The following is a 27,620-nucleotide window of genomic DNA, read 5'->3' on the forward strand; positions in this document are numbered from 1 at the left end:
GTAACCCCTGCCCACAGATGACAAGAAGGAGCTTTACCATGATGACTGGAATTACCACTAATAGTTTACAAGTGGCAGAGCCATACGTAGCATCTAGAACTTCAGATTTCTCACTTATCCAGACTCCACAGTTGAAAGAGTATATCCAACCTCATTAATAAGAGTATTTCTCTATGGTTATAACTGGTGATACCAATGGTTGTTCCTGTAGTATTATTTGCATATTTATGTTTCTCATGGGTCTTCTGTTATTTTGATAAGCACCCCCAAGCCCTCCATTTTCTCTATAACTCCCTATTTTGTTATGGTGGATGGGTAGGCATTTAAATCATGCTGATGTTTATATAAAGAATCTGAAAACTTAACCAATCTCTATTTAAAGTCCCAGAGACCCAGCATGGTTCCAAACACCTGTGACTTCTTACGAACTATAGCACTCTTTAAACCCAAGACTGTATTTTCTAAAGATAGCTAGATAACTGAAGATCTTGTCAGCTCTCAGCCACCTTCTCCTAACAGCTGTCACTTGAATGGTAGTGGCACTTGGCAACAGCTAAAAAGTCACACTCTCTTAATTAGGCTACCAGAGGCAGGGTAGAGAAGGTGAAAGTGGACTCTTTGGAAATCGTTAAGATTCTAGACCACCTCTGAAAGACTTCTCTCAATTTAATGTCACCATGCGCCTGCACCTGTCTCCAATATCTTTCCCAGCATTTGTTTTCTTGTGTGCAAGATGCTAGGAAGCAAAGCAAACATGACAAACCCCCACTCTAGGTTTCAAAAAGTCAATGATACTGGTGTTCTGTGAATTGGTGGGTTCTCTCTCCTGGTTTTTAAATAAGGCCCTGGCAACTGTGTAAGCCCAAGGTCTGTTCCGAGGGGACTCTGACAATTACAACTACCCTGGGGTAGCTGCCGAGCTAACTGTCTGGTTAGTTTCTTGAGAACCCTTAAAATGCCCTGCAAATCAATCTCCATTTATCAGACTTGTAACTTTCCCACTGATTACACAATGAAGGAACAAATATTTGCCTTGATTTGATCTGATTGCTATTTGCTTCAAAAGCAATGCAAGTTCTCAACTTCTTTGTTTTAAGGGAGCAGCTGCAGACAGAAAGTGGAACCAGCCCAGAATAAGGTGTTCAGATGAAAACAGTGATGAAATCTGCATTTTAATAAAAGGACAGAAACCAATGAATAGGGATTTGCGTTAGCTTGATCATAGAAAAACAATGGCCTGAATGTCATCAATATCATTAGTGGGTGAACATAAGCTATTGAATAGATATAATTAAACATGTTTATGTTCAGAGAATCACAATAATTTACAGCTCTTCCTAGATTATTATGGCTATTTCTAAAACGTTTTTCCATAAAAAAGAATCATCTTTCTTCCTCCTGTTTCTGTTCTTTTTAAATTTATTTTTAATTTATTTCCTTTCATTTGCAGCAATAATGTGCTGCAATTAAGTTCCTTAAGTCTTCTCCAAGCATTTAACCTGAAGGATGGTGAAGTTCTTACCCAAACCACTCAACCAATGATTCACATACCAATAACTAAGTTCAGGTACCATGCTGGAGGTATGATTAGTTCTATTAAATGTGCTTGTGCCATGACTATCATGGCCTGAGAATAAATCCCATTTGTTTTTGCAATACCTCACTGTATGTGAGTTCTATATTACAGCAGATCTGTTGAACTCTTCCTTAAATGTTTATTCTGCATTTCTTGACTACATGAGCTAAAGATCAGGAGGTAACCATTAGAATTAAAAGAAAGGTCTTAAATTAAGAAATCGGTTGTGAAAAATTCATGGGGCGCCTGGGTGGCTCAGTGGTTGGGTGTCTGCCTTCGGCTCAGGGCGTGATCCCGACGTTCTGGGATCGAGCCCCATATCAGGCTCCTCTGCTGGGAGCCTGCTTCTTTCTCTCCCACTCCCCCTGCTTGTGTTCCCTCTCTCACTGGCTGTCTCTCTGTCAAATAAATAAATAAAATCTTTAAAAAAAAATCAGTAGTGAAAAATTCAAACCCAGGTATTAAAGTATTATTTGGACTTGAAGATATGCATGTTTTCTTCTTCATATTCTTTAACATGATTTTATTCTCCATGGTACTTTCAAACTTCTTTTTAGTGTCATTATCATTGATTCCATAGCAAACATCCACGCTTCTGATTCTTCTCTTGACCCAGGGAGCAGCATGAGGATGGGCATTTCCATCCATGGCATTCATGGTTGTAGCGCCAGAGCCCTATCTCCTCCCCCCAAACTCAACATACACAAAACATGGCCGACACAAATCCGTCATCATTTAAGTGTGTCCCTACCCTACCTCCACCCATAAACACACACATTCTCTTACCATTCTTCCCTAGTAAACTAGTTCTTCTTCCCAAACATCTGATTTCTAGGAACGCGTCCCCAAATAGCCCAGCCACCCAGGCAATACTCCTAGCTACCTTGGACTAAGAGTTCTTCCAAGGGCAGAAATTAGGACTTCATCCTTTTTTGTATTCCCAGCACTCAGTGTGGTGTTGATAGGAGCCCCATAAATGTTTCTTGTACTCAAATCTTTCATCCCCTGTGTCTAACCTGTCACCACGTTCTATTGTTGACAACCTGGAAATATCCCTTGATGTGCCTTTAAGTCATAACTACTTTTCTAGTCCAGAGTCTCCTCGTTTAGTCTCTGGAACTCCATTCTTCCAGGACATACTTACTGCCTGACTGATGGCTACAGAAGGACATTCAGAGGCTCCCTTTTACTTTTGATATGCCACATGTCCTGAGTCCTCTGTGTAGTAATAGAAGCTTTCTGTGAACTTCCTCACTCGGCCTCTCCCCTTTATCAACCCTTTATCCCCTGTTCTCAACCATAGGATCCCGCCCAATCAAGCAGGCACACACCCTACGTCTATCCCATTGGCGTGTCTTTGCCCATGGTATTCCTACCGCTAGGAATTCTGTCCTTCCCTCCAACTGTACAAAACCTACTCATCTTTCCTCATGTCGCACTCACTGGGAGGCCATCTCCTCTTTTTGTGGGTCACAAGGATTTCTCTTTTCTAAAACAGTTACTTTAATTCTCTAGCGTCCTTTGCAATATTTTGTTCAACTGCCCTCCAATTATTCATGGATTCTTATTCTGTTTCTCTACCTAAAAAGTCATCTTCCTGAGAGCAGGAATCATGCTGGTTATGTCTTGATATCTTGTGATACAAACAGAAGCTTGTTTCAGAGGCTCCCAATAAATATTTGTAGGCTGAGGACCTAAAGATAAAATACTGTCCGCAGGCATACATATAAGAAAATGATTCTGGGAGGAAAAGATGAATAAGGATATGTCCAGGTTTCTCCAAAATTCGCTGAAGAAATCTGTGCTCTTTTTTTTTTTTTTTAAGATTTTTTTTTTTTTTTTCATTCGACAGAGATAGAGACAGCCAGCGAGAGAGGGAACACAAGCAGGGGGAGTGGGAGAGGAAGAAGCAGGCTCATAGAGGAGGAGCCTGACGTGGGGCTCGAACCCGGAACGCCGGGATCACGCCCTGAGCCGAAGGCAGACGCTGTGCTCTTTATCCACCTAAAAGTATATATAATCTTAACTAATTTCTAATAAAATGTTAGCTGCACTTTAAAAAAAAAGAGCTCACACACACTGCCTTAAATCTTATTCAAACCTATCCATGAATTACAAGGCACTGGGACAGACTTTATGTTCTGTTTGTTGCCGTGTGAAAAAGAGCTCTGTTACTACAACATCAGAGACTCCTGGATTCAAAAGTCAAACAGAAAAATATGCTTTTGATGTTGTTATCGCTAGCAGTAAGAGCAGTAGGAGGAAGAATGGCCCTCATTCTGTCCGCCTGTTTACACAAGTGCCTTTTACCATTTTGATAAGCTTTTCCTCAGTGCCACGTGCTTCACAATATCACTTTTATTAGTCACTCGCCACAAGGGTCATGTGATGTGCGGGAATATTATTGCCCCCGCTGAATAGCGCGAATGCCCTCATAAGACACGGGAAAGTTATGTGAGGGCCTTGCCTGCCCTAAGATAAACAGTGAGAGTCAGAGATTGCACTCAAAGCGCTAGTGTCCTGCCTGGAGCTCTGGGGAAATCTACCAAGTCGTCCTTCAGTAAAGCCGAGAAGCATCTGTCCCCAGCTCCCTACATTAGGCTAACTCTGGCAATACTAAAAATCAACTTAATCCAACAAATATTCTAGTAATGCTAGAAATGGTGCCAGACACAGGGATACAGCAATGAATCAGACACCCTTGTAGACTGACTTACAAAGGAGGGGTCTAAGACCATCCTTCGGGTGCAACCAAAAAAAACCCATGAGAATATCTTCATTTATTTTATCTCAACTTTAAAAGAATTTCAATTTCTATTTTTGTGTATGCTTATGATACACGTAATGCATTGGTACAGTAGGACATGTGTAAAGCTGTTAAATTAATATGCTTACGTGGGGGGATCTATGATCAAAACATTTTTGTTGTTTTGTTTTTAAAGACTTATTTATTTTTTTGAGAGAAAGAGGGAGGGAGAGAACAAGTAGGGGGGCCAGACAGAGAGGAGAGAGAGAGAGAATCTCAAGCAGACTCCCCCCTGAGTGCAGAGCCCAACTTGGGGCTCGATCCCACGACCATGAGATTGTGACCTGAGCTGAAATCAAGAGCTTAACCCACTGAGCCACTCAGGTGCCCCTATGATCAAAACATTTTTACAGATCAGGATCGACAAGCAGAAACACTTGAAAACCAATGGACTACAGGACTCGTTAGACTTCCCTGAACATGCCAAGACATTTCTTGTCTTCAGGTCTTTCCACTTCCTATTTTCTCTGCCTTAGATGAACCTCCTCTCTCTCACCATACCCTGAGTAAACTGCAAATCCCAGCTCAGCTGGTACCTGCTCAAGGAAATCATTATCCCCCCTCACCAGGCAGGGCCGGTCCCTTCCACCCGCTGCTCTCATTGCACCTTGTACACCCTTCCATCGTGGAAATTCTCGTGCTGCACTGGAATCATCCACATTTCCATCGCTGGCACTAGCTGGCTGGAGTTACTGCTTGTGAGCTCCTTGAGGACTGGGCTGGGATGCTTAACCTATCTTCCTCAAGAGCTAGCACGATGTCTGGCATGTAAGAGACACTCCCAGTTTACGTGAAAAATGTATTCATTTTTTTTAAAGATTTTATTTATTTATTTGACAGAGATAGAGACAGCCAGTGAGAGAGGGAACACAAGCAGGGGGAGTGGGAGAGGAAGAAGCAGGCTCATAGTGGAGGAGCCTGATGTGGGGCTCGATCCCATAACGCTGGGATCACGCCCTGAGCCGAAGGCAGACGCTTAACCGCTGTGCCACCCAGGCGCCCCAAAAAATGTATTCATTTAGGTGAATAATCTTTTCACAATGTCTTTTCCAATTGCAATTGACTTGAAGAAGACAGAATTTCATGTGGGCAATCAGAGTGCATTGTACTTCCTCCTTCCTCCCCTTGCGGGGGGGGGGGGCAGAGGGGATTTGAGGGTGGAGAAAGGTGGTCATGCTCAAGACATCAGATGACCACTAATACTAGAAAAGGTGGAGCTGAGATGTGAGAAACTTAGACATTTAAAATTCCCCAGTGAGGGCTGGCCAGTTTCAGTCTTAAGTTAAAAATGGAGACCAAAGACTTCGAAGTCTGAGACAAATCAGAAACACAGAGGCATGCTTTGTTCAGGTGGACTGTTCCCATGAACATGCCTGTGGGGCAGAGGAAAGGTGCTCAGGACTGAGTGGGAGCCTCATGGCCTGGAGCAGCTCTCCATACACTAACTACCTTGGGGCCTCTTGGTCTCCAGAGGAGATTGTCTTGACTCCTCACGCAGGCTTTCAGGGTTGGTATGAGGAAGTAGAGAATGGGGAGGAACCAAGACTGTCAGTTCCATTCTTGCTCTGGCCCAAAGTCAAATGGCGGAGCAAGAGTCATTTACGAAGGCTAGATTCTCACCAAGGTCCCTCCAGTCTGAGGTTCAACAACTTGATTATGTTGATGACCTGAAGATGCAGTGTTGACCAACCATGATATGATCACCCTTTTAGAGAGACCTTGACTTGCAGCAACTACTTTAGTTTTCTGGACATCACCTGGTCAACAAATATTCAATTGAACACCTAGGATGCATTGGGCACTGCGGCAGGCACTGGACACATGGTAAACAAGCCAACGTTGATCCTGCCCTTAGGAAGGATGCAGTTCAGTACACTTCACTTCCCTCGTCTTCAAAATGTAAAGGTAATTCCTTGTCTAAAAACCCTGAAATGTGATAATTCACTGTGAAATCCAAAATGGAATGGCCCTCAAGAGTTCCTCTGCAATTTCATATTTTTTAAAATTCCCTTTGAACACAGCAGAACCACAGAACTAATTTTAGCTGGAAAATAATCCCTTATTCAAATTAAGAGGTCTGCATTTTAATATTTTAAATAGATTTCTTTATCTTAGCTCTTATCACTGAAAATTACTTCAGTGGCTCTTGTGGAGGTCTTAGCATTACAAAGCCGAGAATAGGATTTGGAATAAAAAGCCCTAAATCTGAGCTCTGCCTCCATCACTTATTAAATGTGTGTCCCATGGCCGAGTCACTTAATATCTCTCTAAGCTGCATTTATTTTGCCACTTAGCAAATTTTTTACTCTGTGTTTTCTACTATGGACATATGTGCTTAACACTATGGACACAGCAATGAACAAGAAAGTCTGACAGAACTTCGAGTAAACCTTCTCACTTCTAAATTGGAATCAAAATAAATAAAATCTTTAAAAAAATTTTAGATATATAAATAAAAATAAAACTTATATAAATATATTTATATAAATATAAGATTTAATTGTACCTATTTAAATGTTAGCTGGCGTTCATAATTTGTATCATAAAAACTTTTCACAAGGGATAAAGGAAAATCATTTTAGAAATAATAGAATTTTTTAAAGGTTTTATTTTTATTCCAGTTATCATACAGTGTAATATTAGTTTCATTTGTACAGATTAGTGATTCCACACTTCCATACAACACCCAGTGCTAAACACGTAAGTGTACTCCTTAATCCCCATCACCTATTTAACCCACACCCCCCATCCCCCCAATGGTAACTGTTTGTTCTCTATACTTAACAGTTTGTTTTATGGTTTGCTTCTCTCTCTCTTTTGGTTTCAAGTTTTTATTTAAATTCTAGTTAGTTAGCACATAGTGTAATATTGGTTTCAGGAGTAGAAATCAGTGATTCATCACTTTCATAGAACACCCAGTGCTGATCACAAGTGCCCTCCTCAACACCCATCCCATTTAGCCCATCCCCTGCCCACCTCTCCTCCAGCAACCCTCAGGTTGTTCTCTATAGTTAAGAATCTTTTATGGTTTGCCTCCCTCTCGCTTTCTTTCCCCCTTCCATATGTTCATCTGTTTTGTTTCTTAAATTCCACATGAGTGAAATCATATGGTATTTGTCTGTCTCTGATTGACTTATTTCTCTTAGAGTAATACACTCTAGCTCAGTCCACATCATTGCAAATGGTAAGATTTCATTCTTTTGGATGGCCAAGTAATATTCCATTGTGTGTGTGTGTATGTGTGTATATGGATGCGTGTGTGTGTGTGTGTGTGTGTGTGGACACACACACACACACCACATCTTCTTTATCCATTCATCAGTCGATGGATATTTGGGCTTTTTCCATAATTTGGGTATTGTTGATAATGCTGCTATAAATATCAGCGTGCATGTGCCCCTTCAAATCAGTATTTTTGTATTTTGTATCAGTATTAGGTAAATACCTAATAGTGCAATTGCTGGGTTGTAGGGTAGCTCTATTTTTAACTTTTTGAGGATCCTCCATACTGTTTTCCAGAGCGGCTGCACCAGTTTGCGTTCCCACCAACCGCGTAAGAGGGCTCCCCTTTCTCCACATCCTCGTCAACATCTGTTGTTTCCTGTCTTGTTAATCTTAGCCATTCTGACAGGTGTGAGGTGGTATCTCATCGTGGTTTTGATTTGTATTTCCCTGATGATGAGCGACGTTGAGCATCATTTCATGTGTCTGTTAGCCATCTGGATGTCTTCTTTGGAAAAATGTCTATTCATGTCTTCTGCCCATTTCTTAACTGGATTATTTGTTTTTGGGGTATTAAGTTTGATACATGCTCTATACATTCTGGATATTAACCCTTTATCAGATACATCATTTGCAAATATCTCTTCCCATTCCTTAGGTTGCTTTTTAGTTTCATTGATTGTTTCCTTTGCTGCGCAGAAGTTTTTTATCTCGATGAAGTCTCAGTAGTTCATTTTTGCTTTTGTTTCCCTTGCCTCTGGAGATGTGTCTAATAAGTTGTTACGGCTGATGTCGCAGATGTTGCTGTCTATGTTCTGTTCTAGGATTTAGATGGTTTCCTGTCTCACATTTAGATCTTTCATCTATTTCTTTATATATTTATCTCACCCAGCAAGTGTTCTGTGTGATTCTACAGACTGAAGGCTCACAGCGTGACCTACTCCCATTTTTTCTGAAGGCATCTGACCATCAATATCTGCTATAAATTCATAAGACCAAGATTATCACATCTTTCTAATAGCATCATTGAAAGCTAAAAATATTAATATGTTTGTGTGTCATCTTACCTTCAAGTGCATAATCAGCTGACTCCAAAGTGGAGTTTCATGTGTGTACCTAAATATTTATCAATTTTAATAGCGCAATGAAGGGACAGACTAAATATAAAAAGGCCAAAAAAATGTTAACTGGCTCACAAATAGTATTGCGTAAGTGTCCTTGTCCATGAGAACATCTAAAATTGAAAACAACCAAATGAAATCAATTAAATAAAACACTCTCTGCTTCTTACTCCCAATGTAAACTCCGAAGCATAGAGAAGCCCAATACCTAAAACCTCAGAGTTTTCCAGGGCACCTGGGTGGCTCAATCAGTTAAACATCTGACTCTTGATTTCAGCTCAGGTCATGACCTCAGGGTCTTGAGATTAAGCCCCACATTGGGCTCCATGCTGAGCAGAGCCTGCTTTAAGATTCTCTCTCTCCCTTTGCCCCCACCCCGTTTGCTCTCTTTCTCTCTCTCTAAAATAAGTAAAATAAAGACCCTCAGAATTTTCCTTCAACAGACAAATGGATTAAGAAGATGTGGTCCATGTATACAATGGAATATTACTCAGCCATCAGGAAGAACGATTACACAACATTTGTAGCAACGTGGATAGGACTGGAGGAGATAATGCTAAATGAAATAAGTCAAGCAGAGAAAGACAATTATCATATGGTTTCACTCATCTATGGAACATAAGAAGTAGGAAGATGGGTAGGAGAAGAAAGGGATAAAGAAAGGGGGGATAATCAGAAGGGGGAATGAAGCATGAGAGACTATGTACTCTGAGAAACAAACTGAGGGCTTCAGAGGGGAGGGGGGTGGGGGACTGGGATAGACCAGTGATGGGTATTAAGGAGGGCACACATTGCATGGTGCACTGAGTGTTATACGCAAATAATGAATCATGGAACACTACATCAAAAACTAAGGATGTACTGTATGATGACTAACATAACATAATAAAAAATTATTATTAAAAAATAAAAAATAAAGTAAAAATGGGGAGAATGAAATCTCATTACTTGGAAACTAAAAGCATTTTCACTCTTTAGAAGGGATCAATCAATAAGCCTTTATTTTATTTCCTCCCTATTCCTAGAAAGGTGGAGGTACCATGAGAACAATCAAAACAGAGTAACAAACAGCCACCTATATAACAAATGTCATCAGAAATCCAACATACTTTTAGGTATTAAAGCTCAAACCAATGTAAGCAAATAATTAGATGACTGTTTTGATCATAAGAGGATTTTCTATACGAAGCACTATAAACCTTTGTTTATATTCTGCAACAAGCAATACTTTTATATTAGTATCCCCAACTCTGTGCTTTTAGGGGAAAAGAAAGAGTATAATAAATACCTATAATTTTTGTCACATAGTATTTATAGACCTCATTCCTGGTGTTAATTTCTGTGTCAATAAGGGTTGTAAGAGACAGAAACTAATTGTGGGTAATTTAGGAAAAAGGGGATTTCACTGAAAGGATATAGAGGCTCTTTTAAATTCAAGAGAAGGTTGAAGAAGCTTAGAAAACACAGGAACTGTGTACCTCTGGGAATCTGCTCTAGAGTCCCATTGAGGAATCAGGAGACCGACAGAAGCATTTCAAATTAGATAGGCAGGAGATTCCCAGAGACTTCCAAGAACTTACAGATGATGAAGACTGCAAGCTCTTGAAACAGGCTAGGGAGTTTCTCGGAGCCATATACTGATTCACTGCATACAAATTATGGTTGTTTCGTAACAGATTTGTGATTTATTTAAAAAAAAAAAAAAGGTCTTACAAAGCAAAAGCCATTCCAGTTGCCAATGACCAAATATGCATTGAACCGAGATTCTCAACTAATAGTTTAAACACATACAGAACCGTGCACAGACTTAAAGCATTAACTGCTACGGGGCTATGTGAAGTGTTTGAATGGGTCATGTGGTGTTCCTTGTCCATCTGATAAACAACTTCTCTCATTGGAAGAAGACATGGAAATGAATGAAAAGAGTAGGTCACTCCTTTTTCGGGCCTCATTCAGTTCCTAGATGAGGTCCTGAGAGCAAGAGCAAGAATTAACAGAGGTGGGAAGAGACTTCCAGGGAAGTGGCTAGAGTGCCACTCAGCTAAGTAATAACAGATTTCTGATGACATGAACAAGGCTGAATGCACAAACACAAACAAGGAGCTACTCAACGTGTGATAAAGTGAAGAAAGCATTATATCGCAGGATAAAGAGGAATTAAAGAATAATAGGACTTTATACCTACAATGCTATTTGGAAATTTATAGTATCTGACAGAGGGCGGGGTGAAGATTAAAAAAAAAGAAAAAAGAGGGGAGAAAATAAAGCCAGCATTTCACATTTGGTTAAAATAGCAACACGTACTCTTGAAATGGCTTTTAGCAGAAGGAATATGGGCTTCTAGCAAAACTGCACAGAGAACAACCATTAGTCTACAGCTGCATCATGTTGTAATGTCATATTCTGCGTCAGGGCAACAGGTGTGAGGCGTCCATGATGGGACAAAATAATTAGAAAACAAATAGTTTAGGACCCTTTATGGCTAATCAAGTCTTTATCCCTGATCAAAATACCAGAATGTTTCTAAACTTAGTTTCCTACTATAAAATATAAGTCTATTAAAATGTAGACAAAAGTAATAAACACCAAAGCTCCTTAAAATCAATTTACAAATTTGCAAAATACTCATCTCTCATTTGGAAGAACGTCATCCGCTTCTGGTAGGTGTCCCTTAATACAACCATGCACAACACACACACACACACACACACACACACACGCATACACACGTAGACATACACATTTTTCTCTCTTCGATTTATATTAAGGGTTAGCAAACTTCTTCTATAAAGACCAGATAACGAAGATTTTTGGCTTTGGAGACCATACGGTCTCATTTGTAATTATTTAACTCTGTTGTTGTGGCACCAAAGTAGCCATAGACAATACATAAATGAAAGGACATGGCTATGGTCCAAAAACAGGCACTGGGCCAGATACGGCCCACCAGCCATAGTTTTGCTTATTCCCAATATACATGATTGATTATAATACATCATTTAAAAATTCATGTTTTCAACATCATGAAAAAATGTGTACACTCCTATTTCATAATCAAAGAAAATGTGCTTCCAGGATGTTGACTCTGAGCCATGCTGATGTGGTTACTATTACTCACAGCAATAACAACAACCAATGATTGTTCCTTACGTGCTGGGCCTTATTCTAAGAACTCTACATGCATGTTACCTAAGGGACCCTATTTTTCTTTTTTTGAAGATTTATTTATTTATCTATCTACCTACCTATTTTTCAGAGAGAGAGACAGAGAGAGAGCACACAAGCAGGGGGAACGGCAGGCAGAGCGAGAAGCAGATTCCCTGCTGAGCAAGGAGCCCAAGATGGGACTGGATCCCAGGACCCTGGAATCATGACCTGAGCTGAATGCAGACGCTTAACCGACTGAGCCACTCAGGCATCTCAGACCCTATTTTTCTTCCCATTTTATAGAAAAGGAAACAGAACTTTAAATTGATTTAGTCAATAAGAGTGCTTACTTAAAGCTCAGGATCTCCTGAGATAGTCCATTTATCCAAGAACCCAGGTCAGGACTGCATAACCCCCTTTAAATATTCCTTATCCCCTCTTCAGCTAAAGCAAGTCTTGTCTCAGGTTACTTGAAAATTCTAGCATTATGCCTGCATATCCCCTGATATCATAGAAAGTCTTTATACTTATTGTCTTGAATCCAAGATTGCCCAACCCTTAGAGTTCTACTTCCTTCTAATTCGAAAATCAACACCTAAACTACGGGACCCATTTTCCACCAAATCTCAAAGTCTTGTATGAAAAGATCAGTTACACTCATAAATTTATTGTCTTATCCATTCCTACAAATGAAGCAAGGGGGCCTGGACTAAATGTCCAGGGTTTTTTGAGGTTGTTGTTGTTTTTGCTATTTCAACTTTCACTCTGAAAACAATGACTCAAAGGCTCTATATTAGGGTCTAAAGTAAGGATCTATAGTTAACTAAGTAAAAATTAATTTTAGCTCTAAGCAGAAATTGAGCAATACCTTGAAAAGCTCTTAATCTACAAAGTACCAAATAATATTTGGAACATTTAAAAATGTTTCTTGCATGAGATTCCAGTGACTAATCTATTCCTTATGTGTAAAACATAAGCTTGGGGATGCACATTTTCCTAGAGTTTCATGCCACAGAAAAGTAGCAATAAATAAGTTTCCTTCTACAGCCTAAAATATGACCAGCTGAATTCATATTCCAGAACTTCTATCTCTGGTTAATAAACAATCCATAGGTGAAGCATCTTTACTATTATCTTGGGATAAAACACACAAAAGTCAACCCGACATATTTCCTCAGTATGCTTCTGGTAATTAGGCACACGGTGTAGAGTAAATTAGCTAATTATTCACAGAACTAAGTCAGGCTTTTTGTACCTTTAAATATTCCTTCATTAATTTTTAAAGGTACTAACAGTTGCTATTTATCATTTTCATGTCTGTAGTTGATATAATTCTTATTATGTATGAAAATTTAATTTTTACTCAATACAGACACAAATATTCTGAGGCAAGTCAAATTTCAAAGGTCCAGGTTCCACAGCCACAACAGCTGGGGCATTCTCTGCCTCTGACTTCCAGGCTCCAATGGATTAGGGCTGAGGCTAGCTGGGTCCTCCACCTGTAAACTCTAGGAGCATGGCTTTCGATGGAGCACTGGGGTGTTGTAAAGCCCAGTTCTTCCATTTGGCTGGTCTTGTGACCCTGGACAAGTTTCTTACTTTTCCTAAGCCTTTGTGCCTCCATCTCTAACATGGGACTAATGACACCTACTCAAGGATTAAATGATACAATTCATAAAAAAAGCTTACCACACTATTTGGCACACAGTAGGGTTCAATAAAGACTGGTTATTATTGTAATTACTGTTATTATTTATTGAGAAGGCTAAAAGAAAATCAGAATAACACCAAACCAATGAATATCATTGTAATATCAAGTAATAAAACTTAGACTCTACTGTCCAGGGATGATTTATCCATCTACCTTGGCAGAAGGAAAACAGGTGGAAGCTCAGGGCTGAGCAATTAAAAAGAGTCAGAGGTTAGAAGATGTAACCTAGTTTCACCTTTGAACTGAACACCCTAAACCTTTACCTTATAAAATAAAGTTAACATTTAAAGTCCTGGTTTTCAAACTTCAGAGTAAGTCAAAATGCCCTTGTAGCATTAAAACATGCTATGCCTCTTCCTGGACTTTAGCCATCGAAGCTCTGGACCTAAGAATAAATAAGGCCCCGTACCTCACCGCGAAGAGTGCAGATCTGTCACCCGTGGAGGGATACGCAAGATGTATGGATGTGACCTCAGAGGCCCAGGTTGATTTGCCAGGCAGTGAGCGGGCTGAGACTGGGAGCCTGGTCTTTCCCCAGCAGGAGTGGGTGTACCCAAACCCAGCTTCCTCTAGGATTGGTGGCCTCCCTTCTTGGCTGCAACTTCAAACAAGCCCCCCAAGGTCTCCAGGTGCTGTGCACCTGCTGTTTCCCAGCTTGGACTTATTGGTGCCTGAGTTCACAATATAGGAAAGTCAAGGAGCACGGGGATAGGGTCCATCCTATGGCATAGAAACACACTGCGCGTCAGGCAGCTTCTTGCTCATGCCCAACTTTTGGTAGGATAACGAGGAATGGAGGACCATGTCCTTTCCTGCTGACCCTTTCCATTTATGGGTCCCCAGTAAAAGTGTTCCTTAATCCGCACCATGAAACATGGTATTCACCTTCACCCCCCTCACATAAGAGGGACAAAACCAGAAAGGCCTTGATGGAAGTCTGTAAGATACGCACGGGAAGACTCAAAGCAAGAGGGGCAGCCATGCTCTTACGTCACTGGAAGAAGTCTGGCAATGACAGTTGGACTTTCCCTCTAGAAGGTATCATTTTTTGCTGACACCTCCCATTCCTAAAAGTCTGAAGGGGAAGGGAAGACAGGCCTGCAATCAATCACTCTGACCTCTTCTTCAGGAGAATTATCAAACTTGGACACGGGGACTCTTGGAAAAGAAAACACCTGCTCCTATGAGAAACACATCCTTCTGCCATGGGAGGCATGCGAGGTCATATAGATAAGATAGAATTGTCAAGGACTGAGGACCTAATACTATAAAATGTCTGCCTTCCTGCATATGTGGTTTTAAGTGACTAACTGAATTTGTTTTTAAGATTTATTTATTTCAGGGGGAGGAGGGGCAGAGGGAGAGGGAGATAAGCAGGCTCACCACTGAGCAGGGAGTCCAACATGGGGCTCGATCCCAGGACCCTGAGATCATGATCTGAGACAAAATCTAGAATGGGATGCTTAACCAACCAGCTTAACCATGCTGACCTACCCAGGGGGCCCTACCTGAATTTTTCAACATAACCTTGAATAAGTGTCTGAACAGACTACAGTATAATTTTATATAAGTGTTCTCTTTGCTACATGTTGTACTATAATCCCCATGAAGGCCCAGATCCCAGGGCTCCCCAGACAATGCAACTAAATAACTGTTGCTATGCTCAATCATGAATAGCATTTTTTACTACAAAGAAAAACAAACTGTCACAATATAGGTGGATATTCCTTTAAGGACTGCTAGGCTAAATTTTGTGCTGAAATGTCCTTTCACATAAGCCACCACCAAAGATTGCAATGATCTCCCCAAGTGTATGTAGTCTTAGACTCCATAAGTACGATTGCTGTGCTGATGGTAGTCTTCCTCCCACCCACCTGCCCCCATCCACACATTTAGGAGCTCATGAAGAACACACTGAGTCTCGGCTACTACAAGTTTTCTCTGGCATCGGCAAGAGGATCAACAGAGGAGCACCAACAAAGTAGACAAGTCATAGGTTGTGGAAGATGTTCTCAATCGCAAGAATTGGGGGGAAAGAAGACCCTAAAGAGGTCACTCCCACTCTTCCAAGAACCCTCTGGAGGCCTGGCTTCAGCCAGAAAATCTTATTATATAGATGGTGGAGGTACAAAAAACAACCAGAAATGTCCAGACAAGCCCCCAAATTCTCAGTTTTCAGGCTCCTCCCTGAGTAAACATTCTTCCACAACTGCTGACAAATAGCCAAACCAACTTCCTCTCCTCAGTGTTCCCCTTTTGGAAATGAGATTATCTTGCAACAAAATAACCACCCAAAATGGAGCTAACAGGAAGACAATTGAAGAGATTCCCTCTGGTTAATTAACCATGTAAATGATGAAATCATTCTGTCCCATAATAAACAAAACGGCTCAACAAATCCTGGTGCGTCAGAATAGTGGTTTGTAAGGAATTCCTGCCCCTAACTGCTACACTTTTGCTTGAAAGAGGTAATCGCAAGTTATAATGAAGTCCTGAGTAATCAGACTCTGGCCCTTCTTGGCTTAACGCCCTCATTAGTGCAAAGTCAGCAAACGGCGAACGTGTAGACAAATGCGTTGGCTCCAAGCCCAGCGTCTTAGATTGCATGGATGCTTCTCAATGGGTTCAACTGGAGCTGCTCTCTTTTGTAGTCCACACAGGCATAAGAAAAATCACAATTTGATATCACAGTTCTTTATCTGTACTTGAGTACAGAGGTTTGCTACATTTGTGCACATGCCAACCATTCTGAAGAATAAAAGGCTACGTTCATATTATATTATCTGAGAATAAAACCACTTTTATTTGGATTTGTTCCTATTAATTATCTTTACAGTAAGATGCAGCAGGAAATCAATGCCAAAGTCACTATTGTAAGGTCAACATGATGTACACCAAAATACAAGCTTAAACCATACAAACAGTGCAGAAGAACCTGCCTTCTTGATAATCAAAGGTAGCTCCCATCTCCAATTTATGCAGAACAGAGGGGGAAAATCGACAAAATATATTGAACATGTGACATGAAAGATTTTTAGTTGAGTCACATAAGTTAAAAATGTTTTGTGCCTTTTCCAAGAAGTCTGCATCTTCATCATCCCTAGAACGACTTTGTTTAAATGAAGAGATGGCTTTTATACAGCTTTGGCTTTCTCTGGTTGGAGGTGTTCCTTGGAAAGTCATCAAAATCCACGGGATACAGAAATCATTCTTTACAATTTGACCCTGAACCACTTGCATTTCAGTGGTATGTTGAGAGTTCCATTTTACTTCTATTACCAAGAAAATCCTGAACACCAGACATATATTGCAAATCAGAGGTGATGAGGGGTAGGAGATGAGGGAGAAAGTATCTGGATGCTGACCATCATGATGGGGAGGTTTACAGGGGAAATTATGTTGAAAGCCATAGAGTCCAAGACGTAGACCAATGTCTCTTAATCTTTCCTATGGTGTGTCTTTCTTGTGGCTTTTCTGTGGATACTTTCTGCTTCTCTGTATAAGCTCCCCGCTCTGAACTCTACGTCTGTTCTCTGAAAATTTTGGTTTAATCACATTGTACTCTGCTCAAAAATGTTTCACTGATTTCTCATCATTGAGCCCAGGATATTGCTCTTATTATCCCCTCAACACTCAGTGAACCCTTCTCCAAAGTACAACAGCTGTGATCCCCCTTTTCGCAAGGGGACCCAAGGCAGGCAGGAGAATACCATCTTCCTTTCCACAGTATTACAGATAGCTAAGCCCAAGACCACCAGTGAAGAGCTTTGCTTTGCTGTAATATCTTGTGAGTCTGTGAATTAAGATGGTCCCAAAACATCAAAGCTCAAGGCTTCTGCTGATGGTTGATGGCAGCCAACTATTTCTCTCTCTTCAGCCTTCATTTGCTCAGAAAACGAATAGTGAATATTAGAAAATCACACGTTAAAAGTTTTAGGGGAAGTGTACTGTTGTCTGCAACTTACTCCAAAGTACCCAAGAATAATAAGTTGGATAGAAGAAGAGATAGAAAGATAATTATGTGATAGGGGCGCCTGGGTGGCTCAGTCGTTAAGCGTCTGCCTTCGGCTCGGGCGTGATCCCGGCGTTATGGAATCGAGCCCTGCATCAGGCTCCTCCACTGGGAGCCTGCTTCTTCCTCTCCCACTCCCCCTGCTTGTGTTCCCTCTCTCGCTGGCTGTCTCTCTCTGTCAAATAAATAAATAAAATCTTTAAAAAAAAAAAAAAGAAAGATAATTATGTGATAAAGCAAACATGGTAAAATGTTAATTGTGGAATCTTAAGTGGTAGATGTAAGGGTATTCACTGTAAAATTCTTTAAACTTTTCTGTATGTTTGTAGTTTTCATGATGAACTGTTGGAGGAAAAAGCTCTTGTTCTTTACATGTGGGTGTCCTTAAAATACTTTGCGATATCTTTTAGCTCTTGTAAGTACAGCAGCAGGTTAAGTGCTCTTCATCAGGGCAACCGAGGTCTGTTCATACTCTCTCATAATGGCTTAGGTTCCATGCGCTGTTATGTTTGACGACCAGAGTCTACAATCCAGGCGTTAGCAAAATAAATTCTAACAAATGTGAAGGAAAATGAATCATGGTTATGCATTAGGTCATACTGCCTTAAAACCTCATCTCTAAAACTGCTTTTTGTTGTCAGTTCTTAAGAAGAAAATAGCACAATAAGTAGGAGCTTTGGTAAAGCCTTGTTTTATCGACCTTATCCCAGTTTAACTGAACATAAAATAAGGGGCACTCCATGCCTCAATGCAAAACACAGTCATATCACCACGGGGACTAACCTCTTGCTTTTTGTCGTGAATATATTCTGTGAAAGTCACTTTCATTCATGGAAAAGTTAGAGAGTAACAAAGTAAATAGAATTTTAAAAACAACTCAATGAAAAGAAGAGCCAAATTGATTCCATTCTCTTTTCCTCGTAGGGAAGAGGAAAGGAAGCAGGAACTACTTTTACAATCCAAGTAATTCATACTTTGCTGCAGTCAATGTGTGAGCCTGAAAATAGTGGGCAAAGCTTATAAGAGGATCACGCTGTAAATAGCAAACTAGCCCAGGATCCACAAAAGAAATATGTGCTAAACTCCTCTTGAATGTGAAAAAAAACAATCCTTTCTTAACATACTTGCTTGGTAAATTTGCACTTTCATATATTCCTCTATGAAGACTAAGATAATGGTTGCTCTTAGACCCGCACATAATTATGTATCTCTACACTACCCCCTTCCCCATTCTCCTTGCTCTGTCAAGCCACCACTCACAGCGTATTCTTCCCAAATTTCACAGCTTGTTAGAAAATGGCCAAGCTTCACACATAATAAAATGCAGTGACTAACCCAACCCGAATGAAAACAGGATAGCATGAAAGGAGGCTTTCCCTCTTATTGACAGTGTTCATCAGAATGCTCAGCAGTTTCTCCCACCTTAAGTCAAGATCAGAGGAGCTGCTGTGCTAGGACTGGTCCTCTGACTCCTGCCTGATGTACCCACAATGCCCCCGGCTCAGCTCTGTACAGCAGTAACAGTTTCATCACCCAAAGCAGGGCCCCTCAGAGCTGGATGACCTACATCAGGCCAAGACCTAGGTGGGTGCTGGGCCACAGCTTGCCTCAGTAAAAGCAATGTCTGGGCAAATATCAGAATCAGAAATGAGTAGGAACAAGTATCACAGAGAGACTGTGTTATCATCATTAAAACAAATGAGCAAACTACCACCACCACCACCAGGACCATAACTAGCAGCCGAGGGGTAAGGGTGGACAGATTGGAAACTTTCTCTGATGACACTAGCTGCTAACTACCTCCTCCTCCCTCCTCTGCAGCTGCCACGGGCTTGCCTGAGCTGGAGGCCCTGGCATTTGTCCCCTCTTGCCACACCCTAGCCACAGCTGTTCGTCTGCTAACTGCAGATACGCAATAACATCTTGTCCCACACTCCTGGATGCGTTTTCCCTCACTTCATCTCATCTCTCCTATCCAACCTCAAAATTATTGTAAAAGCTACAGAAATGTGATTCTTTATGCAGACCCAAATAAGTCAGTGTTCTCTCTGAACTCTTCCAGGATGGAGACATCCCAGCCAACCCTGATGAAAATAGATCCCACAGCCCCTGCTGGCACTGCCACCAGGAACAGCTGCTTGCAAGCACGCCGTCTGGCCGGCTAAGCCCTGTGCCCCCACGCTGTCTCCACTGTTGTCCCTCAAGTCTATAATAATGACAAAAACCAGTCACTGACATGAGCTTCCAAGTATGGTTAAGCCTGATAAATACTGGAATAAGGATCTCAGTTCTAGAATCCACCTCTCCTTGGTGGACGAGAGGAGCATAGAGAAGTGTGATGACTTACTACATAGTAAGAGGGTTGATCATTGTTTCCTCCGCCTTTTCCTAATCACTGAGCTCAGAGGAACTGACCATTTAAGAGCCACCACTTAATAAAGGCAAGTGAGTTCCTAATACAAATTATATCGGAAACAACAGGAGAGGAGAACAATCTTCCTTCCCCTTATATTTTCTTTTGATAGGTATTTATCTTATTTTCAGGTTTATTGATTCTGAGAGATGGAAGCCATAACTTAACTGTCAGCACTGGCCTTTGAGAAAACATAAATATATTATTCACTTACAACTAACACCCCAGTCATTTCAGAAAAAGATTTACATGAGAGCAAGTCCGTACGGGTATAAAATAATTCCACGGTCATTTATGGAGTGCCTACTAAACGTCTTCTATTGGCATGATGTTTTTTGCAAGTGACAAAGTGCCTCCGAAGCTCTCTGCTGGTAAGAAATGAGTCATTACCAAGGGTCTGCTCTGTACCAGGGTTCTGCCCCCTGCTCTCCCATCCCATTTGCGAAGCAGAAAAGATGTTCCCAGGAACAGAGTCTGTATGTTGGAAGAGCCTCTGATTCAAAAGCGATTCAGCACTCTACACTAGGCTTTTCTGCGTTGACTCCAAATGCAGTGGCTCTATCTCCTACAGAAACACCCCCTTTTCTTTATCCAAATAGGCGGTAATTTCCTGACTCCAGGATAGCTCTGCTGTTTAGAAGAATAAAAGTGTTCTCCTTCTGTTTGGATCTCTAGATTTCAGTAGTAGCTTCTGGGTGGGGGTTTCCTGCTATTCCCTTCAGAGTGTCTAGTAGAGCTAAGCTTCCATATTAATGGCTTCCAATAGGGGCTACCCCCTAAGACAATTTCCATGTCAAATGGAAAATTCCTTAAGTTCAAAATGCAGTGAAATGGACTATTTCTCCTTTTTCTCTTCTGCATGCTCTAAATTCCTTATCTCATACTTACTTTACTGTAGCTTGGTTTTTGGGTCCATAAGCTGATTCTTACCTTTTACCTGCATACTGCATTACCATTTGCAAAGCAAATTCAAGAAAGCAATTCAATATTTATTGAACGTGCTTTTATGAAAAAAGCAATAGCAAGTCTGTAAGAGTCTGGAAAGGCAGTCTGTTATAGCAGAAAGGCAAATACATCAAACAAGTTGAAAGAACTACAATTTCCTACAATTTGGCTAAAACTCATTGCCTAGTAAATTGCTTGTTGGGAACCTGCTTTAGTGATTGGACAAGATTCTTGTAATTAGCATATTTATTCTAGGTAGATGAGCATAACTGGAAGGCTTAGAACGTTTTCTCTCTTAATTAAGCATTCCCCATTACCTTCTTAATTCTCCTCCCCACTCCACTTCCATCCCCACAGCTGGCAAAACTGTGAACTGCAATTTCTCTTCCCATTAAAATGATTACAAATTCAGAATGAGTGGAGTCCAAATTAAGTTTTCAAAACCACATGGCAAGCAAGACCCCGTTTAACAGTTAGTAGAGGAAATGACCATTCTATCTTGTCAAAACATAAACACTTCCAGAAATAAATTGGATTTTTTCCCAACAAAATGGAAAAAAATCATTTGTCTACTATTTGTTTGCAAAAAGATGTCACACTAGAATGTGGTAAGTCTTGTATAAGGATTCCATTTTACATTTGTCTTATCATCACATTTTGTGTCCCTCTAAATTGCTTAGTTGATGACACCATTAAATTGTCGTCTAGTATCCTTCCTAAGCACAGGGACTTTGAGCTCTACCACTTTATGGCTGGATAACCTATGGCCAGTTAGTCTAAATGTCTGTTCCTCGGTTTTCTCATCTGTAAAATGAGGGTAATAAGCATATCTTTTACAAGGAGTTGCTCTACAGATTAAAGGTATATATACATATAGGTACATATATTAAAGGCATGTATATGTATACACATGTATATACACTCATGCATACATCTCCTTGGCAGGTAATAAATGCCATATAAGTGAGCCTTATTGTTATTATTACCATGCCTACCATCAACACAAAGAGAACAGTGATATTATTGGCTTCATTACTTCAACACTCTATCACTAACCACTTTCTTGGTAAGTATCTCTGGGATTATCCTAGGGAGGAAACATAACGTGGATTCGGGGTGTCTTAATTAGAGTGTCATAGTTACGACTGCACGGCAAATTTCAAGATAAAAGACATACATAGAACACATAAAAATAACAAATGATTTGAAAATTCATAATATGAAACTCCATTCATTATTGATTTATATATGGTTAATTGCCTTCAAATTAGGAATGTTCTGAGATTTTTCTCAACTATTCATGGCACCTTTTCTGTTCCGTATCAAGAATAATACTATAAAAATATATATGTAAAATATCAGTTCCATTTGGTGTGGTAATAAATTGTTATTGAGTTAGTGATAAATATCACTGCATTCTTAGGCCAATCAAAAAGGCAAAAGTTTATTTAAAAACTTCCAATATTTTGTCTTCTATCTCTCTAATAAAATGTGTCATCCAAATCCATTTTTGTAATGGTTTTGTTGAGATGTAAGTCACATACCACATAATTCAACCATTTAATGAATATAATGTGATGATTTTAAGTATATCCCCAGAGTTATGAAATCATAACCACAAACAAGCTTATAATGCTTTCATCATCTCCAAAAGAAACTCTATACCCATTAGCACTCACCCTCCATTCTCCCTCCTGCTGCTGGCAGCCACTTTCTGTCTCGATACATTTGCCTATTCTGGTCATCTCCTATAAATGGAGTTATATGATATGTGGCCTTTTGTGTCCGCTGTCACTCAGCATATTTTCAAGGTTCATCCATGTTGTAGCGTGCATCGGTACTGTATTCCTTTTTACGCCAAATAATATTCCATTGCATGGATGCACTCCACATTGTTTACCCATCCATCAGCAGATGGACACTTGAGTTGCTTTTAGCTATTATGAATAATGCTGCTGTGAACATTTGTGTATAAATTTTCACGTGAACATATATTTTCATTTCTTTTGACAATATACCTAGGAGTAAAACTGCTGGCTCATATGTTAACTCTATGCTTTATCTTTGAGGAAATGCCAGACTGTTGTCCAAAGTGGCTGCATCATTTCACCTGTCCACCAGCTGTATATAAAGGTTCCAACTTCTCCACATCTTTGTCAACACTTGTTACTATCTATCTCTTCTATTACAGCCATCGTGTCGGTTTAAAGTGGTATCCGATCGCTTTTTTAAGATGCAAAACCATAAAGATACATTGGGCAAGGAAGTAAAATCTCTTATGAAAAAGAGAAAGAATGAAGAGGTTAGGAAAAGGACCCCGCAGTCAGGCTGGAAAAGAAAGAGGAGATGTTTCTAAGTTTGCTAGTGAATTTCATGTCCTTATGCAACTAACTGCCCTTCTAAGTGTCGGGATTGTGGAGCCAGCCCTCAATATCACAGCTGGAGCTTATAATAATAATCATAGCAACAATAACTAATCTTGGTTTATGGTTTATTTAACAAAGTGCCCTCCCATATTCTAGCCCATTTGATCCAACATCACAAATCTTATGTGGAAGGATATTATTAATTCCCATTCTGCAGGTAAGAGTACTGAGGCCGAGTGGTTGACCTGACCAAGGGAATATGGTTAAAAATACATACATACATATGTACGTATGTGTGTTTCATTAATAGTATATGTTATTATATTTAATATATAGCATTAAATAAATATATTTATATAAACATATTATTTGTTATATAATTTTTATATATGGCATATGCATTATATATATAGCATATATGCTTATATATAACATATATAAACATATATATATATATACAGCATGAAATAAATAAAATGCACAGGGCTGGTCCTGGAAGCCAAATTTTTAATTTCAAATCCCAATCCTTGGTGCCCCAGTTCCTTATCACTTTCATTTGCCTTATCTCTGATGACCAATAAAGCAGTAGGAAAGCAAGTGAGGACAAAGGGAGTTGTATGTGAAGCAGTCAGAGGCAGGAGGCCTGCACATCTCAAAGCCCCCCCCCCATCAGACTGGGGGAAAGCAGTTAAGGATGTAAGGACGCATCGTGACAGGGACATCAAGGATGGTTGCATTCCCACCCCTTCATGAGAGGTTCCTCCAGTAATTAAGAAGCCACTGAAATCCCTAAGCTCCGAATATTTCATCTATACTGGAGTATATTTAATCACGTCCCTCGTCATTCAAACACTCATTGAGTAATAACTATGTGCTAGACACAGTGCTAACATGGTTGAGATTTTAAAAAGCAATGGTTACAATTTTCCAAAGTAAAATTAAATAGTGAACATTTTCTAAGCCCATCACGTGGAGCATCTCATTTAATTCTCACAACATTCTTGCAAGAGATGTGGAAACAGGCCCAGAGAGTGAAGTAAATTGACCCCGAAGTCACAGAACTATTAAATGGTGAGGCAGAATAAGAACCCAGGCAGCCTGATTCTATACCCTGTGTTCTTAACCACCACCCAATCCTTCCTGCCAGATCTCTCTTGGCTGGAAGTCACACGTGGTGACGCACAGAGACCAATAATACTGATTAATTCCAGCAACCATTGTTGAATGCTCATTAATACAGAAGCTCAAGGGCAAATTCCCACAACAACCCTATGAAGTACTTATCTTCATTTCCATTTTACAGATGAGGAAACAAAGGCTCAGAGAAGTGAATTAACTTGTCCAAGATCACAGAGCTATAATAGCTAATGCTGACACAGTGCTTACTATATACCAGCCATTGTTCTAAGCACTAATTTATCTAATCCTCCTAACGACACTATGAGATCGGTTCCATTATTGCCCAGCATTCTTAGTTAAGTAACTTGTTCAAGGTCCCAGGCTAGTAAGTAGCAAACCCAACATTCACGCTGAGGAAAAGTCAGTCTTGAAAACAACTTAATGGTGACTATCGGCTACAAAGTGGCTAAGCAGAAATCCAAACCCAGGTCTGACTCTTGAGTGAAAGAGAGCCTTCTCTCTTCTTACCAACAAGCTAAGCATGGCCCTCAAACCTACTTTACTACATAGGGGTGCTAGGGAAGAAGGGGGGTAACAAGTGCTCTGGAAATCCCCAAGGAAAGGCCATTTAAGCTACCGCCTGAAGGAGAAAATGCTTCCTGTACAAGGATAGGCACCATCCAATTTGTTGTTTTAAAAGAAATGAGGGGCACCTGAGTGGTGCAGTTGGTTAATTGTCTGACTCTTGGTTTTGGCTCAGGTCGTGATCTCGGGGTGGTGAGAGCAAACCCCTCCTCCAGAGAGGAGTCTGTTTAAGTTTCTCTCCCTCTCCCTCTCCCTCTTCCCTTCACCCCCTTTAAAATAAATAAATAAATCTTTAAAAAAAATTAAAAGTACCGGAGTGAGGGCTTCGAAAAAGATGATACAGTAACGAGGAGCAAATAAATTAAAAAGCAAATGCTTCCGATTGAATCAGAAGAGCTTTTAATTTTTATTCAATTAGAAAATACTCCTGATGAAGGAAAAATGAGCTTTTATTCCCTTTAATTTTGACTACACATTTAAAAATCACCGAGGGATTGAAGTGTGCAATTTGCCTTTTTAAAGTTAAGCTCAACAGACTCTGACTTCCAATATTTACTTCCTCAATCTAACTACTGCAAGCCGGGTGGTTACTAAACATTCAGGGATCTTTGCAAAGATTCTCTCTCCTTCAGGTCCTGAAACACAGCATTTAAAAACCAAAATGAGCCTGGAGATTCAGGCCAAGCATTAGAAGGAACAGGCACGCGCCTCATGCCAGCTGGGCCAGGGACCAGCACGCAAGTTGTGGCTCAAACACTTCAGACCCAGGGTTATTTTTTCCCCCCCCTGGCAAACTGATTTATGACCACACGACGGGCAGCTGCAGAACCGGTCAGACCATAAAAGTACATTACTCAAACATGAATCCAAGAAGGGCCAGGATGGGATGCGAATGGTAGGGGGCGGGCGCGGATCTGGGGTTCACTGCCTGTCCCAGGTGCGGTGAGACCCGTCAATTCCTATTTCTTGCAGCAGCCCAGGGCGGATGGACTCTTGCTCTCCAAAATGTGCACGCTAGGGAAGTTGGCACAGCAGCACGGCATCCGGACAAGGTGCCTCCACGCCCCCTTGCGGACGCGACTGATGATTGACGAGGACGTGCCAATTTAGCGATAGGTACTTTTTCAGAACCTGGGGTTTAGCCCCCACAACACCCCGTCAAGGGAGTCCCGGCGTGTCAGCCTCATTTTACAGATGAAAACGCTAAGGGTCAGAGGAGTGAAGCAGGACTTGCCAGCAAAAAGAAAAACCTCAAGTCAATCGTGGGGTTGGCCCTTTCATCTAGAAGTCAAGAAGCTGGGGCTGGAGGCGGCATAGGGCTGCACACCCACCCTCTCGCTCTCTGGACGCATTAGGGGTCGCCTGGCAGCCAGCAGGCCTGGCAGCGCACGGTGCCCGGAAGAGGGAGCGCGCGGCGGGTGGCGGCGCGTCTGCGGGGCGCAGGGCTGCAGCGGCGGGGCCGGGGCGCAGCGCGCACCACCGGCTTGCGCGCGTCCGCCTCGGAGCCCCGCGCCAGTGCGGAGTCGCAGGGCGCCCAGCAGCAGCCGCTAGGCAGAGGCGCCACGCCGACCGTCCACACGCCCGCAGCGGTCCCGGAGCCCCGCGCGAGTCTCAAAGCACGAGCCACGCGCGTGTGCGCGCGGGGCTGCTGCGGGCACAAGCTGGCAGTGCCACCGTGCGCCCACCGGCACTGCCCCACGCCTTACCGTAGCTGCTCCCCGGTGACCAGGACCTCAGCCATGCGCTCCAGCTCCCTTTGCTGCGCCCCACCACTCCCGCTGGTGCTGCTGTCGCTGCCACCGCTGCCACCGCTGCCGCCCTCCTCCATGGTCGGGCCGCGCCGCGCCGCTACCACTGTCTTCCCTAGCCGCCGTGGGTTTGGGTGTTAAATCAGCCTGCCCCCACGGAGGCCTCCCCCGCCATCTTTGTTAGGGGCAGTCCCGTTGCTCAGACGCGATTGGCTGGAGAGGGAATCCCTGTGGGTAGGCTGAGGCGCTAGGCAAGTCCGCTCCAGGAACTCCAGCTTGGGGCGGTGGCTGGAGCCCCGCGTGGTCGGGGGGCGGGGCCAGGGGAGGAAAATATAAACATCTGGGCGGGGCGCCGGCTCTGCGGTGTGCACGCTGGTGGAGGTTAGGTAGGTGACCTCCCTCGTCGTTACCCACAGAGCTCATGCTGTGGGACCTTGAGGACAGGCCAGGAGGTTACTAGAGAAGTGTGAAGGTATTTTTATTATACTGTCTATGCTCCAAATTGCCAGAGTAAAATAATAACAGAATACCTAAATAGTGAACAATGAAGGATGTAGGGATGACACGTCACTGCGGGGGTTGATGAAATTAGGCTTTTTTCTCGTCCCAATCCCCTTCACCAAAGACAGCTTACTTACCTTATAGTGTAATCAATAAAGAACGCTGGTCTGGGAATCAGACCTGAGATCCAGCTCCCACCTATAATTTCTTACCAAAATGTGCTGAATCCTCAGTTTCTTCCTTTACAAAATAAAAATAACCGGGGCTACCACTTGTTGACATCTGCATTAAATGCTTCAGGTAGTTACCTTCTTTATTGCAACAAATCATAAAATGGGTATTGCCCTC

At 41.5% G+C, this 27,620-nt stretch overlaps 1 protein-coding gene across 2 annotated transcripts in view; it reads right to left on the reverse strand.

Annotated features, from left to right (window-relative positions):
* DEPTOR (DEP domain containing MTOR interacting protein) overlaps positions 1-27,003 on the reverse strand; it is a 134,474-nt gene extending 107,471 nt beyond the window's left edge. The window contains exon 1 of one of the 2 annotated variants that reach the window (XM_045805735.2): positions 26,730-27,003. In XM_045805735.2, the coding sequence (XP_045661691.1) occupies positions 26,730-26,851 (122 nt within the window). In that variant the 5' untranslated portion in view covers positions 26,852-27,003. The remainder of the gene's footprint in view (positions 1-26,729) is intronic. The other variant, XM_045805734.2, reaches the window with a different exon arrangement.
* Positions 27,004-27,620: the final 617 nt, after the last annotated feature.

Source organism: Ursus americanus, chromosome 9 (genome assembly GCF_024610735.1).
Source record: "Ursus americanus isolate L20-20 chromosome 9, mUrsAme1.1.p, whole genome shotgun sequence".
NCBI lineage: Eukaryota > Metazoa > Chordata > Mammalia > Carnivora > Ursidae > Ursus > Ursus americanus.